This window comes from Sorex fumeus, unplaced genomic scaffold (genome assembly GCF_029834395.1).
Source record: "Sorex fumeus unplaced genomic scaffold, SorFum_2.1 ptg000044l, whole genome shotgun sequence".
Taxonomy (NCBI): Eukaryota; Metazoa; Chordata; class Mammalia; order Eulipotyphla; family Soricidae; genus Sorex; species Sorex fumeus.
Window position 1 is genome coordinate 63,859,786 of NW_026606101.1, and position 13,490 is coordinate 63,873,275.

General features: G+C 47.2%; 1 protein-coding gene across 1 annotated transcript in view; it reads left to right on the top strand.

Moving 5' to 3' along the window:
* The first annotated feature begins 2,314 nt into the window (after nucleotides 1–2,314).
* BFSP2 (beaded filament structural protein 2) overlaps nucleotides 2,315–13,490 on the top strand; it is a 107,598-nt gene continuing 96,422 nt past the window's right edge. Inside the window, exons 1-2 of the mRNA XM_056122045.1 lie at nucleotides 2,315–2,376; nucleotides 3,966–4,398. Coding sequence (XP_055978020.1) covers nucleotides 2,315–2,376; nucleotides 3,966–4,398 — 495 coding nt within the window. The remainder of the gene's footprint in view (nucleotides 2,377–3,965; nucleotides 4,399–13,490) is intronic.

Consider the following 13,490-nt stretch of genomic DNA (forward strand, 5'->3'; position numbering starts at 1 on the left):
GTGGGGATAGGGAATCTCTCCCCCAAAGGATGAGAACCTCAGAACCTGTCCGTGACCCAGTGTCTGTTGAATCGTGAACACCAGCAGAAGCGTGCAGCGTCAGGAACCCTTGGAGGACATCAGACATCCTAAGGCCGCGTTCCCCGAGCCCCACCCATCCGGGGGCCTCCACTGTGCTAACAACAGGACTGCATTCCCCGGGCAAATCCAAGGCTGCCCCTGGCACATCCCCGCATCCTCTCCAGCTCCCACATCGCATCAAACTCTGTGCCTTTCTCTGGAGAGGGGGGAGCTGCATGATCACCGCCCTGGAGCTGGAGCATGGAGCCCTTCAAGGTCTCGACTCTGTTTCTCAAAAGACCATCGCATCGTGCTCCTAAGGGATGGGTTCGAGAAGCCTTGCCCATACAGCTGTACTTTCCAGAACCTTCCTCCTGCTAACTGAAGGAAACAAGATTGCCAAAGCAGAATCCCTCGGGAGAAATCAAGACTGCCCTTCTCCCTCGGAGCTGCAGGCCTACCTGGGGGTCAGCAGGGGTCCGTGCCGCTCAGCCTTCATGCCCCACCTCTCCTGCGCTGCCCCCCTCACACTGTCACCCCACCCCCGCCCAGCCCACAGGGTGAGGCCCTCAGATCCAAAGGGGGCTTCTGGAAATGGCTGCTTATTCTTTCTGACAGAGAGTGGCTGGGGATTGGGGGTTGGGGGGATGGAGGGAATGGGGAAGGAATGGGGGGAGGGGGAGAAAAGAAATGCTTTGAAAAAATAGTTTGATAGTATATTTTGAATATAGATGTTCTTATAGTCAAATTGGGAGTTGAATGTTGATTCGTATGTTTATGTTGTCGCTGTTTTTTTTGTTAATCATGTTTTTTCCCTTCCTTCCTGTATTCTCTTTATGTTTTTAAAGATGGCCTTCAAAACTCTGTGTTCTCCATCTTGGGTGAACTTAAGTCCCATGCATTCAGTGGTTATCTCTTCTCTAAGGCTCTTCAGCCCACAAAGAAGCTGATTAAATGTTTCTCTGAGATTCTTTTTCAGTGTCTGATCTTCTAACCTTATAATATTTGTTAGCTATTGCATTTAATATATCAATGTATGTGTATATAGAAAGAAATGTTTGTAGAGTAAATTTATATATATAATATATGTAATCAAGTACATATGTTATATATACATATGTGGATGTATTACTTATTTTTCCTTACCCACAGAATTCAGCTACTGTGTATATATAAATAAACTTATTTTATTAGCCAGAGGATTACGTTGCTAATCCGTTTTGCATTCTTTTAATTTTAAAATGACTTTTGTCTGCTGAGGACCTGTTCCACCCTGTGCCCGTAGTTTTTTAAGTGAAGCATGGTAATTTTTATTAAAACTGACTTAGAAAGATATGAGAGGAGAGCAAGAGGAGAAATGCAAAGAAACCTAGAGGCAAGCTAGCGAGATAGAGGAGGACACAGGCTTCAAGGGTGGGCAGGCTTCATCTCTCTTAAATCTCTATCTTCACACTTAATTGCTTTTATTAATATGCTGAGCTAACAGCATTAGCGGTTTATTCATTGGCAAAACAAATCCCTAAGAGCATGTTTGTGATTCCTCCAAAAGAGTATTCTCTGCCTTCAAATCTTTGGAGATATTTGAGTCAGTGAGGGTTATATGCCACACCCCAGGGGGTAGAGCTTTCCTAGAAATGAATTTGGGACAGGGAAATCTGAAGGTGACCTAAGGTGATCTGGTTAGTCTGAAGAGAACGACAGTGTCTACTCCAAATACCACTGCAGGCAGCTTAGTAGCTTGACTCTGCCTGTTTCACCTTGAATGACCCAACCCGGAGTTCTTGCAGCTCCTCAGAACCCAGCTGGCATCAGCTGGATTAGATTTGGACAGTGTCTTGCAGGTACACCAGAGGTGGTATACACAGCAAGAATTGAATCACTAAACAAACAAGGGACTCCTGCAGTTCCTGCCAGTCTTAACTTGATCACATTGGTTCATCCGAAAGCCAACATTGAAATGCATAAGATATCTTCCAGGTCATTGCAAAGAACAAAGTAGAAGGGAGAAAAGGGAGAACTGTAACATCCTATGTACCAATAAGAGCACATAGAATGTTCTAGAAAGCATCCTTGTTTTAAACTCGGCCAATGTACCCCCACTGTGGGTGGTGCAAAGTATTCAAGATAAGTCTCTGTGTTAGGAGTCAAAAGACAAGCTGATCCCAGTTTCGCTACTTTCTTGGGACCTCAGACAAGAGACTGCCATTTGGGGCGTCCTCATCAATTGGATGGGCTAATCGTTGGATCAGTAAGCATGCTGGAAGAACAGACATGTCATCTTCCCAAGGCCCAGTTGAGTGGACCAGGAAATCAAGGGTGAAAAATGTCTACAGTTTTGGGTGGGATTCTCCTCCCTAGAAAGAAGCGACTCAGTCCTCTTCCTCTGCCCGTGGCTTGTTGCCACAATAATTCAAGCTTTGGTTACTTGGTAGAACTTGGATGCAGCAGTTTTGAGGTTCTGTTTTGTCATCCCTGGGACTGGAGGAGCCTTCCTGGGCCTAAAGATATGATTGTCACCGTGAGTAGCAGCCTCAATGGAGCACGAATTAAAAAAAAAAAAAAAAGGAGTGTCATTGAGGCCTAATTCTGAACCCCTATAGGATATTACTAGAAAATTTTCTCTGGTTTCTTTGTGTGTTTTTTTTTTGAGGGGTTCAGGGGGTGATGACTGGAGAGATAATACAGCAGGTAGGATGCTTTTTTTGCATGTGGCCAACCCAGGTTTGATCCCTGACACCCCAGATGATCCCGCAAGCACTACCAGGAGTAGTTTCTGAGTGCAGAGCCAGGAGTCAACCCTGAGCATTACTGGGTGTGGCCCCAAAAACAAACATAAAAAGAAATAAAAATGATTTCTGATTTTGGCAGAGGAAGAAGCAGTGTGGGAAAAAAGAGTGTCTGGGGGGGGGGGCTGGAGCAGTAGCACAGCAGGGAGGGCATTTGCCTTGCATGCGGCCGACCCAGGTTTGATTCCCAGCATCCCCTATGGTCCCCCGAGCACCGCCAGGAGTGATTCCTGAGTGCAGAGCCAGGAGTAACCCCTGAGCATCGCCAGGTGTGACCCAAAAAGAAAAAAAAGAAGAAGAAGAGCGTCTAGGTTCCCGGCATGTGGGGCCTGGACTTGCCCAGGGTTAGAGCCCAGGTCAGGTCGCAAGTAAGGTTCTTATGTGACGCATAAGAACCATTGTGGTAGAGTAACACGGACCTTGTCAAGAAGCTGATGGATTGTGTTGGGTGGGGGAAGAAAATCCCGAGGGAGGGGACAGCTTCCAGGACTCGGAGGGCACAGGAATCCCCAGGCTTGCTTTGTCAAACAGGGGCATGAGTCCCTGGGCCACCTCCCAGGGGGACTGGTTCACATCATCCACCCATAGGGGCAATCACCTACACTCATACAGTTACGTATAGCACATGGGAGCCTCTGATAAGTTCTAAAACTGGTCCTGGGTCACTGGGCCTCTTTGAGCCAGGGCTCTGCAGGGGAGCCGGGAGGAGGTGCCTGTGGCCCCACCACTCATTGTACCTCGTATCTGAGTCACTGTACCTCAGTACACTCATCTGTGAAGCAGGGTTTCTGGAAGTTTCCCTTGCCCTCTCCTGGATAGTTCGATACACAAAGCCCGCGGCTCGCTGTGAGCCAACATCATTCACCCACAGCAGCAAACTGGGAGGCCAAGCGCATGACCGGCCGACAGCTCTGGACAGGGCCTTTCAATCCAGGGAGTGAAAGAAACTCATGGAAAACAGCAGACAAAGCAGCTCCGGTGGTGGGGGAGTTTCCAGAGAGGCCTGTGATCAGGCCACAGGGATGCCAGGGCTGAATCCTAAAGTGACCGGACAGTGGAAACCCACTGGCCATAGCAGAGGCAGAGCTGAGAGCAGTGGGGCCCCGGGCGCCCGTCCAGCATGTCCCTCCAGGGGCACAGAGCAACCTCCCGGGGCCCTCTGTCCTCCTGGGAGAGTCCTCCAGCGTCCAGAAGCAGGACTAGGTATAACCTTGCTCGAGCACCCAGAGTCCATGTGGGGATGACACCCAGCGGGCTCTCAGGGGGGCTGAGTGGCCGCGTGAGCCGCCGGGCCCTGGGCATCAGCAGCGTCTTCCTGCAGGGCCTGTGGAGCTCGGGCCCAGTCTGGGTGCCAACTCCAGATCTCGATAGAACCCTCGGCGGCCTCGAGGACCTGGGGAGCTGCCTGGCAGAATACATGGCCAAGGTGCACGCCCTGGAGCGCGTCAGCCAGGAGCTGGAGGCGCAGCTCAGGACGCAGCTAGAGAGCACAGCCACGCACTCGGAGCGCTGGGGAGCACTCAGGGCCTCCTGGGCCAGCAGCTGCCAGCAGGTGAGTGCCCAGGTTGGGCCAGGGCTTTGCAGGGGAGCCGGGAGGAGGTGCCAAGGTGACTGATGGTTGTTGCAACATCCTGGGACTGGAGCATCATTCGAAGAAAGTACTTAGGTTGAAGCAGGGGCCGGGGAAGGGAAAAGAACTGTCACCTTACACTAGTGGCAGTGATAAGAAGGATTGGTGGGGGCTGCTGGGGCCAGCCCGTCCCTTCTGTGTGCCCTTGCTCCCCTGATGTTGACTGCAGTGCTCTGCAGGCGTGTTCACAGAGTGCATTTCTCAGAGGAGAAAACTAGGACACAAAGCAGTTTGTCAGAATCACTCAGCTAGAAGGGAAAGTGGAGCCGAGATTTGAACCCGAGTTTGTCTGGCCGCAAAGCTTGCCTTTGTTCCATTATTCCAGGCTGTCTCTGGAACTTTTGTGTTAGGAGGATTTTTACTGACATCATCACACAAATAGATGTGACAATAAAAACAGTGAATAAATGGAAGTAAATTCCAGTACTGGTCTGAAAGAGAACCGTTCAATAGCTGTGTGAGCCACCCTGGGAATCTGCAAGTGCCCCTTATACACAGGGCAGAAGGGAAGGAAATAGGTAAAGCCAATGTTAGTATTTCTATTAAACCCAATATAATTAAATTTTATTTCCGCATGTAAGGTAAAGGTAAAGGCCCTCCCATTGATCATCGATTTGCTCGAGCGGGCCCAGTAACGTCTCCATTGGAGACTTTGTTGTTACTGTGTCTGGCATATCGAATACGTCACAGGGAACTTGCCAGGCCCTGCCGTGCGGGCGAGATACTCTCGGTAGCTTGCCGGGCTCTCCGAGAGGGGCAGAGGAATTGAACTCTGGTCGGCCATGTTGGCCGCTTGTAAGGCGAATGCCCTACCACTGTGCTATCACTCCAGCCCATGTAATCAATGTCAAACATACTAATGAAATTATTTCCAGTCAATAGCTCTCCTCAGTGAGTTGTTGGAAACGTTTGCACACACACACACACACACACACACACACACACACACACACACAGCGTCCAGCCTGCTGTGAATGGCCACATCTGGCTATTCAACCACTCAAAATAAGATTGGGAAGTTCAAAACGTTTTGAGTTTATTTTCTTTCACTGAAATACCCACAGGTGTCTACACCTTATTTACTAGGGCAAGGCACAGGTGTTCTACTTCTTACCCTTGTTTTCCTAGTACCTGCTTGAGGGTTCTTTCTGCAGAGCCCCGAGCTCACTGGCCAGCTCAGGCAACAGCCTGGGTTCTGACATGGGGACTCCAGCCAGCGTTTGGTCACTGTCTGGTCTCTCTGTGGGTGGCTGACATCTCCTCTCCTGCAGTCTCAGCACATGCTGGCCTTTGGGGCCACTCCAGGCTAAATCAGTCCCTATCCTACCAGGACCTGTCCACGCAAAGACCGAAAAGACCGTTGTTCTTTGGGGACAGTATTCAACCCCGCAAAAGGGGGTCATACCCCTTTGTGAGTGCCTGTGTCATCTACATGAGCCAACATAATTCAGTGGGACCCTACTTGCCCCTCATTTCATCCCGGATACTTTGCCACTGCCCATCACTGCCCATCAGTGCCTGGCTGACAGCACTGTCCACACAACAGGCACACTGTCCTCTTGGACTCCTGGACACTGATAGTATCCGTTGGGCCGTTTTCTCATCTTTACGATGACTGATCACCTACTGACAGCCCAGCAAATCCACAGATAAGAAGTCGTATGGCTACCTGCCTGCAGACAGCAAGCGGCGTGGTCACCGAGATCTGATCAGAATCCTAAGTGGGGAATAATTCTCTTCTAAGTGTCCAGAACCAGACACTGCACTGGATTAAAAGACATTGTGTCTGCCTCATGATCTCCTAGGCATGGTATGAACCCAGTCTCTGAAAATTGGATTGAACATAAAATAGGGAATGGAGGCATAGTGCAACGGGTAGGGCATTTGCCTTGCACACAGCCGACCAGGATTCGATTCCCAGCTTCCCATATGGCTCAGAAGCACCATCAGGACTAATTCCTGAGTGCAGAGTCAGGAGTAACCCCTGAGCATTGCTGGGTGTGACCCCCCCAAAAAAAAAGAAAGAAGAAAAAATATATATATGGGAATAATCCATCACTGTCACTATCACTGTCCTCCTGTTCACCGATTTGCTCTAGCGGGTCCAGTAACTTCTCCATTGTAAGACTTTCTTGTTACTGTGTTTGGCATATCCATAGTTGGTAAACAAAAAAAAAGTACTCTTAAATATAGTAAGTTAGTAATTGATCTTTTCTAATAAAACCAAATTCTTGTCATCAAAATAAAAAATAAAATAAGCCAGGGCCCAAAAATGATGAAATCTTTCTTCTTGAACTTGCGGATATAAACTTCCTGTACAACCTCAAACCTTACCTCAGTTCCCAGCCTCTCAGCCACATAACAATTTTTTTTATCTTTTTGGGTCACACCCGGCAATGCACAGGAGTTACTCCTGGCTCTGCACTCAGGAATTACTCCTGGTGGTGCTCAGGGGACCATATGGGATGCTGGGAATCGAACCCGGGTTGGCCATATGTAAGGCAAACACCCTACCCACTGTGCTATCGCTCCAGCCCCCACACAGAACAATTTCTTAAGCGATTCTGCTGAGCAAGAAAAACCAAGTAGAAAACTCCCAGGTAGAGGCCGGGATGCAGACATCTGCCCCTGGCTCTGGCGAAAGGTGGCCCTTTCCAGCACTGCCAGAGTGTCGCCTTCCCTTTGCTAAGTGACGGATGCTGACAGTAGGCTGGGGGGCAGGGAGCGGGAAGACACCTGGGAGCACATCAGCCCCTTTCATCCTCAAATAGGCCAAACGCCGCCTCAGAGCGGCAGAGGAAAAGAGAGCAGGGACAGGGGGTGCAGCCACAGCAAGCCTCTCATGGAGGGGAGAAGAAGTGAGCCCGGGTCACGGCCAGAGCGGGGCCAGGAAACAAAGGGGGGCAAGGGAGAGGCAGAAGTCTCCACGGCTCACTCCCGCGAGAGGAAACAAGAACTGACCTCCAACCGCTTAAGCCATGGCCGGAGGGAAGCAGAAATCCAGATTACTGACGGGCTCGAGAGGGCTCATCTGAGCGCGCGTCCTGCTGCCGCTGTCTCCTTCTGTCCCTGGACGCTGGGGATCTGCCTATTTCGGGAAAGTGCTGGAAACAGGCCATCTAGATCAGGGCCAGGTGCCTCTCCCCACAGAACCTGCGGTTCTCAAAGGTGTTCTAAAACAAGAAACAAGAACTCATCCCTGTCCGCGGGGTGGAGGGAGGCAAGAGGGTCACTGTTTATGAACCACAACCTGGTCCCAGAAAGGGGGAGGGAGGAGCTAATTTAGCATCTGCGGAAGTCTGGATACAGATACCCAGGGCAAGTCACTCAGCACACTTAATAAAGCGATTTGTTCAGTCAGAAGAAGCCGGAAAGAGATAACCTGTTTATGGAGTCAAATTTTCTTTCTTTGTGTTTTGACCACTCCCCCTCCGTGCACCCCGTTCCCTGATGCTCAACTTGGAGCTGACGTTTAGAGAGCTTCGGAGAGATGTCGCAGCTGCAAGAACTCTCAAATCCCTTCCTTGTGGCCAGGGAAATAGGTCAGAGTTGCAGGGAGCATATGCCCGAACACGCAAGGCCCCAAGTTCAATCCCTGACACCATATGGACACCCCAAAGACCACCAGAGGTGCCTTGGTAGCCCCTAGAACTAATTGCTGGGCCCACGCATCAAACCTTCAGGTGTGGTTGGTGAAGTAGCACCAGCAATCCCTCTGGGCTCCCCTAGCACCGCAGAGGAGGGACCCGCACTTCCCAAGCAGTGCTCAGGGAGTAAAGAAATATAACTGCACAAAGGAAAATACTCGGGTGAATTTGTCTTAGGAGGACTGCACTGTCTGTAGCACTGTCCTCCCGTTGTTCATCGATTTGCTCGAGGGGGCCCAGTAACGTCTCCATTTTGAGACTTGTTACTGTGTTTGGCAAATCGAATACATCACGGGTGGCTTGCCAGGCTCTGCCGTGTGGGCGAGATACTCTCGGTAGCTTGCCGGGCTCTCTGAGAGGGGAGGAGGAATCGAACCCAGCTCGGCCAGGCTGGCTGTGCAAGACAAATGCCCTACCACTGTGCTATCGCTCCAGCCCTTAGGAGGAATAGTAGATACAATTGGGAGAAATGTTTGGAAGAAGCAGGGCAGGTGGCTGTTTGAGTGACATAGGGGATCACTAAACCACTCTAAAAGTGTGGGGGGGTGGGAAATGGAGGTGGGGATCCTTCCTATTCCCTGGTTCCTTCTACAAGGAGAATATCTGGGAAGGAGGAGGGGAGGAGAGAAGGAAAGCATCACTGAGCCTCTCTAAAGCCGGCGCTGACTCCCTCCAAAGCTCTCTGAATGGGTGCTCAGAGATGACTATCAGGGAACCAGGGGTGTGGCAAAAGGTGGGGGGGGGGGGTTAAAAAAATTAGGAAGTTGTGCAGCAAGGGCTGAGGACTTAGGAGCCAGAGAGCTCCAATGTTAAGACCCTGCATGACCCTGAGGCAAGTTCTTCACTGATCTCTGGCCATCAGGATTCCCTGCTGAATAATGAAGGTGTTTGAAGATGACATAGTAAATTACCTTTGAGAGAACACCACAAAAATTAACACGAAAAGCATGCCCCCTCTCTCTGCTACTGTGAACATGGTTGGAGGTCGATGCAATCAGACAAGAATGCAACTGGGAATGTAAAAAAAATAGTGCGCAGGGGCCAGAGCGATAGTATCGTCAGTTAGGCATTTACCTAGTACCTGGCCATCCCAGGTTCAATCCCCAGCATCATCCTATATGGTCCCCCAAGCACTGCCAGGAGTGATCCCTGAGTGCAGAGCCAAGAATAATTAACCAGATAATAAACCTGATTATCACTGGGTATGACCCAAAAAGCCAAAAACAAGCAAACAAACAAAGTCAAAAGTACAACACAAAGTCCCACAGAATCCATGTGAAAACTACAGGAGGAGGGTATGTGCTTTCCTCATTCCTCCTGAGAACAGGCCAGAAATAGTCCCTGAGCATCTCCAAGTGTGGCCCCAAAGCAAAACTGTATGAAAAAGAATAAGATAATTAAGTCAGTCACGGTCCTCCCGTTGTTCATCGATTTGCTCAAGCGGGCCCAGTAACATCTCCATCATGAGACTTGTTGTTACTGTGTTTGGCATATCGAATATGTCACGGGTAGCTTGCCAGGCTCTGCCATGCGGGCGAGATACTCTCGGTAGCTTGCCGGGCTCTCCCAGAGGGGCGGAGGAATCGAACTCGGGTCTGCCATGTTAAGTAAAGTAATCAATTATAAAAGATGTGCTTTTTATAAATATAAGCAACAAATGTGCAGTGAAAGAAAATCTCACTTATGAGATAGAGAGGTTGCTTGAGGCTTGAGGCCCCTCCCGTTGATCGTCGATTTGCTCGAGCGGGCCCAGTAACGTCTCCATTGGAGACTTTGTTGTTACTGTGTCTGGCATATCGAATACTCTCGGTAGCTTGCCGGGCTCTCCGAGAGGGGCGGAGGAATCGAACTCGGGTCGGCCATGAGATAGAGAAAGAAAATGAAATGCCTTGAATTTTAATATCTAAAATCCCCAAGATAATAGTAAATCCTCTTGAAAAACACAAATGGAAAGAAATGCCTAGTGATTGAAGGTAAAGATTCAGCAAAAATCAGTTCCTTCAAAGTTAATTTATAAATTCAATTTAACATTAGTTGTTAATACCATGCCTTTTGATCTGCAAAGGTTTATTTCATATTTTAATAACAAAGGAGCAAAAACAAGACCTGGAGAGAAGGTACAGCAGGTAGGCCCTACACGTGGCCAATCCAGTTATATCCCCTAACCCCGCCAGGAGGGGTCCCTGAACAGAGTCAACCAAAAGCAAACCAAAAAAGGAAAAGAGCTAAAAACAAAGAGGAAAAGAAAAAAAGAAGAACTTTGAAAAAGCCAGGCAGGAGGGGGAAGCTCAGTAAAGCTATTTGTATTGGCATAAATTTAAGATAGGTGGGGCTGGAGAGATAGCACAGTGGGTAGGGCATCTGCCTTGCAAGCAGCCGACCCAGGTTCGATTCCCTGAGCACCGCCAGGAGTAATTCCTGAGTGCGTGAGCCAGGAGTAACTCCTGTGCAACACTGAGTGTGATCCAAAAAGCAAATAAATAAATAAATTTAAGATAGGAAGGACTAATGGGACAGAACAGAAAATGTGAAAGTAGCTCCTATTGTCTATGGAGTTGCAATATTTGAATTAAGACAGCATTTGAAAAATGGTGGAGGAAAGAGGAAACAACAGGATACCAAAAGGAAAACAATGAAGTTGGACCCATCCTTTACTGTACCCTAAGATCAGTCTCAAATGCATCTTAGATTTAAATGCTCAAAAGAAACTGTACCAAAAAAAAGAGTGAATTCCTTCATACCAGGAGTGTGGAGAAATTTTCCCTTGATGGTAATTTAAAATTTAAAAATAATAAACAAAAGTGTTAAGTTTATTTGCTGGGAATTTTTTATTTTGCCTCACAAAATATCACCACAAATAAAACTAAAGTATAAATGACAAACTAGAATAAAGGCACTTGCAGCTTAGAGCACAAAGAGTTCAACTTGGAAATTTGCAACTTGGAACACAAATTATGATTCCAGAAACAGCACTGAAAATTTGAAGTGTAGGGGGGAGACAACGCCAGTCGCACACTGATTTTTAAGTAGGTTAAGAATGTGAACAGTTTGGCATAAAATAAGTGAAAATATCTCTTAACTATTTAGAGAAAGGGAAACTCAACTTATTCGTATCATGAAAGAAGTACAAACCACACGAAACCCTACCTGAGAGGTCATTTCTCCTATCAAACTGGCAAAACTTCCAAAGATTGGTGATAAATTTTGGGTGAAGCACTAGAGAAGTAGGTAAGTCTGTTCAGTATGGGAATCAGAACATATTCCAATCTTTATGGAAGAAAATTTGGCACCGTCTAGGTTACTTATATATACATTTATGTATATGTAATTTGATGCAGCAATACCGGGTCTAGGAATCTCTCCCAGTGACAAACTGGCAAAAACACACACAAGACCAAGCTGCTCCTCTTAATCCCATCAGTAGGAGCAAAAGAAATAACCCACTGGAAATAACCCAAATGCCTATCAAGAGGATACTACTAACATGACTTAGAATAAAGGAACTCAGAAGAGGGCTGCAAGAAGAATCCAATTAGTTTCACATCTTTGATGGTAGTGTTGTAGTGATATTCTGACACTGGTGTATATGAGTACTGGGGATAAAGCCAAAGAGTAATTATACTTCTGTTTAGAGAATCGAAGATTTTTGTTGGATAAAAGGAGACGCAGTTGTAAGACTGGTAAAACTTAGTGGCTATTTTTTGTCATGAAAATGAATTGTAATGGTCAGGTTAAATGGACAGCATGTGTCAAAAATAAATAAATAAATAAATAAATAAATATTATCTCAATTTTGAAGTGCTGAACTGTAAAAAGACCTAAAATTAATGACTAAGCTCCTTAGAGAAACCCTTTAATTTGGGTTCGAGACATAAAATATGAGTTTTTAAACAAGATGAGTTTAAAACAACTTGAAATATCCAAAGCCAAGAAAGCTATAAGAACTATTTTAGACATATTAGTAGACTTTTAATGACTCCCATAGCAAAAGATCCCCAGCACTGTATATGGTCCCCTGAGCACTGCTAGGAGTAATCCCTGAGCACAGAGCTTGGAGAAAGCCCTGACCACGGCCGTCTATAGCCCCAAAACAATTTTTTTAAAGACTAAAGTAGTGGAAATTGAAGCAACAGAAGGAAAATAAAATAGGCCACTACTAATAATTGTTGAATCTGGGTATTGACTGGGTTTGTGGGGTTTATTGTCCCATTCTCTGTTTTGGGTTTAAAATTTTCACAGTAAAAGTGAAGATAGAATATCTTCCTCTTAGAATCAGTCTCCTGGTATTAAGTGAAATAATGTAAATAAATTACCATGTATACATCATACCAAATTAAAGTTTGTATAAGCGAATAAACTTGAAGATGAGGAAGTTAAACAAGTAAAGTAAGCAGTGGTGTTTATGCACAGGTGTTCATGAGTTTTTCAACCCACACATATTCCAAGAGTTTAGAGAAAGATCAGGAAATGGAGACTAATTATGAGACCCCAAGATCAGGCCAGAAGATGCGCTTTGGACCAGAGTCCATTAGGGACAGTTTCAGGGCGGTATGTGCCCCGGGCAGGCTTCCCAACTGTCAGAGAAATTTATCCTTCTTAAAATCAGCAACACACGGTTATTCAGACTATGGCAGCAGAGGAGAGGAGGAACAGGGGGGACAGGGGGAAATGCTTGGGGGTGTGGATCAGTTCCACGCCTCGAAGGTCTGAACGACAAACTGTTGTGTAACATTGGCTTGTCCTTGCTCCTCCTGCAGGGGGCTTAGGTTTAACGAGTTACTCCCACAATAGTGCTCCTGCAGATCTCCCAGTGATCTAGAGTGCTGAACACCCAGATGAGATTTTGTCCTTGAGTGAATCTCCTAGCAGAACTTTCTCCTGAAGGAGGGGCTTTACATCTGTTTGTTGTTATGATAATGTTCAGCCCCACCCTTCATGATTTTTACATAGCTATGCAGTAGGAAGGGTGGGGGGAGAAAATATAACACTAAGGCGGGGGGGGGGGGGGGGGGGGCGGTGAGATCTAACTGGGTAGGAGAAATCTCTACTGCAAGAGAGAAGCAGGAGAAAGAAGTTGTAAGAGAGGAGAAGAGAGAGAAATAAACAGTCCCTGATTACCAACCAGCCTGGGGTTTCTTTTCCCATTTCCCAGTTTCCAGTTCCTTCATTCATCTGTCTTCAATCGACCAGCCTGGGGAGGAGGTTCTCGGCCACAAACACACTCGTGACCACGCTTATTGAGCTCACAACAAACCATATTTGTTTGACCAGGCAGATATTGTCAGGAGGGCTCAAACCCCTGCCGGCTGTGACCCCTATAAAATCAAGAGAGAAATAAATAAAGTCATGTTTAAATTTCAAAAAGGA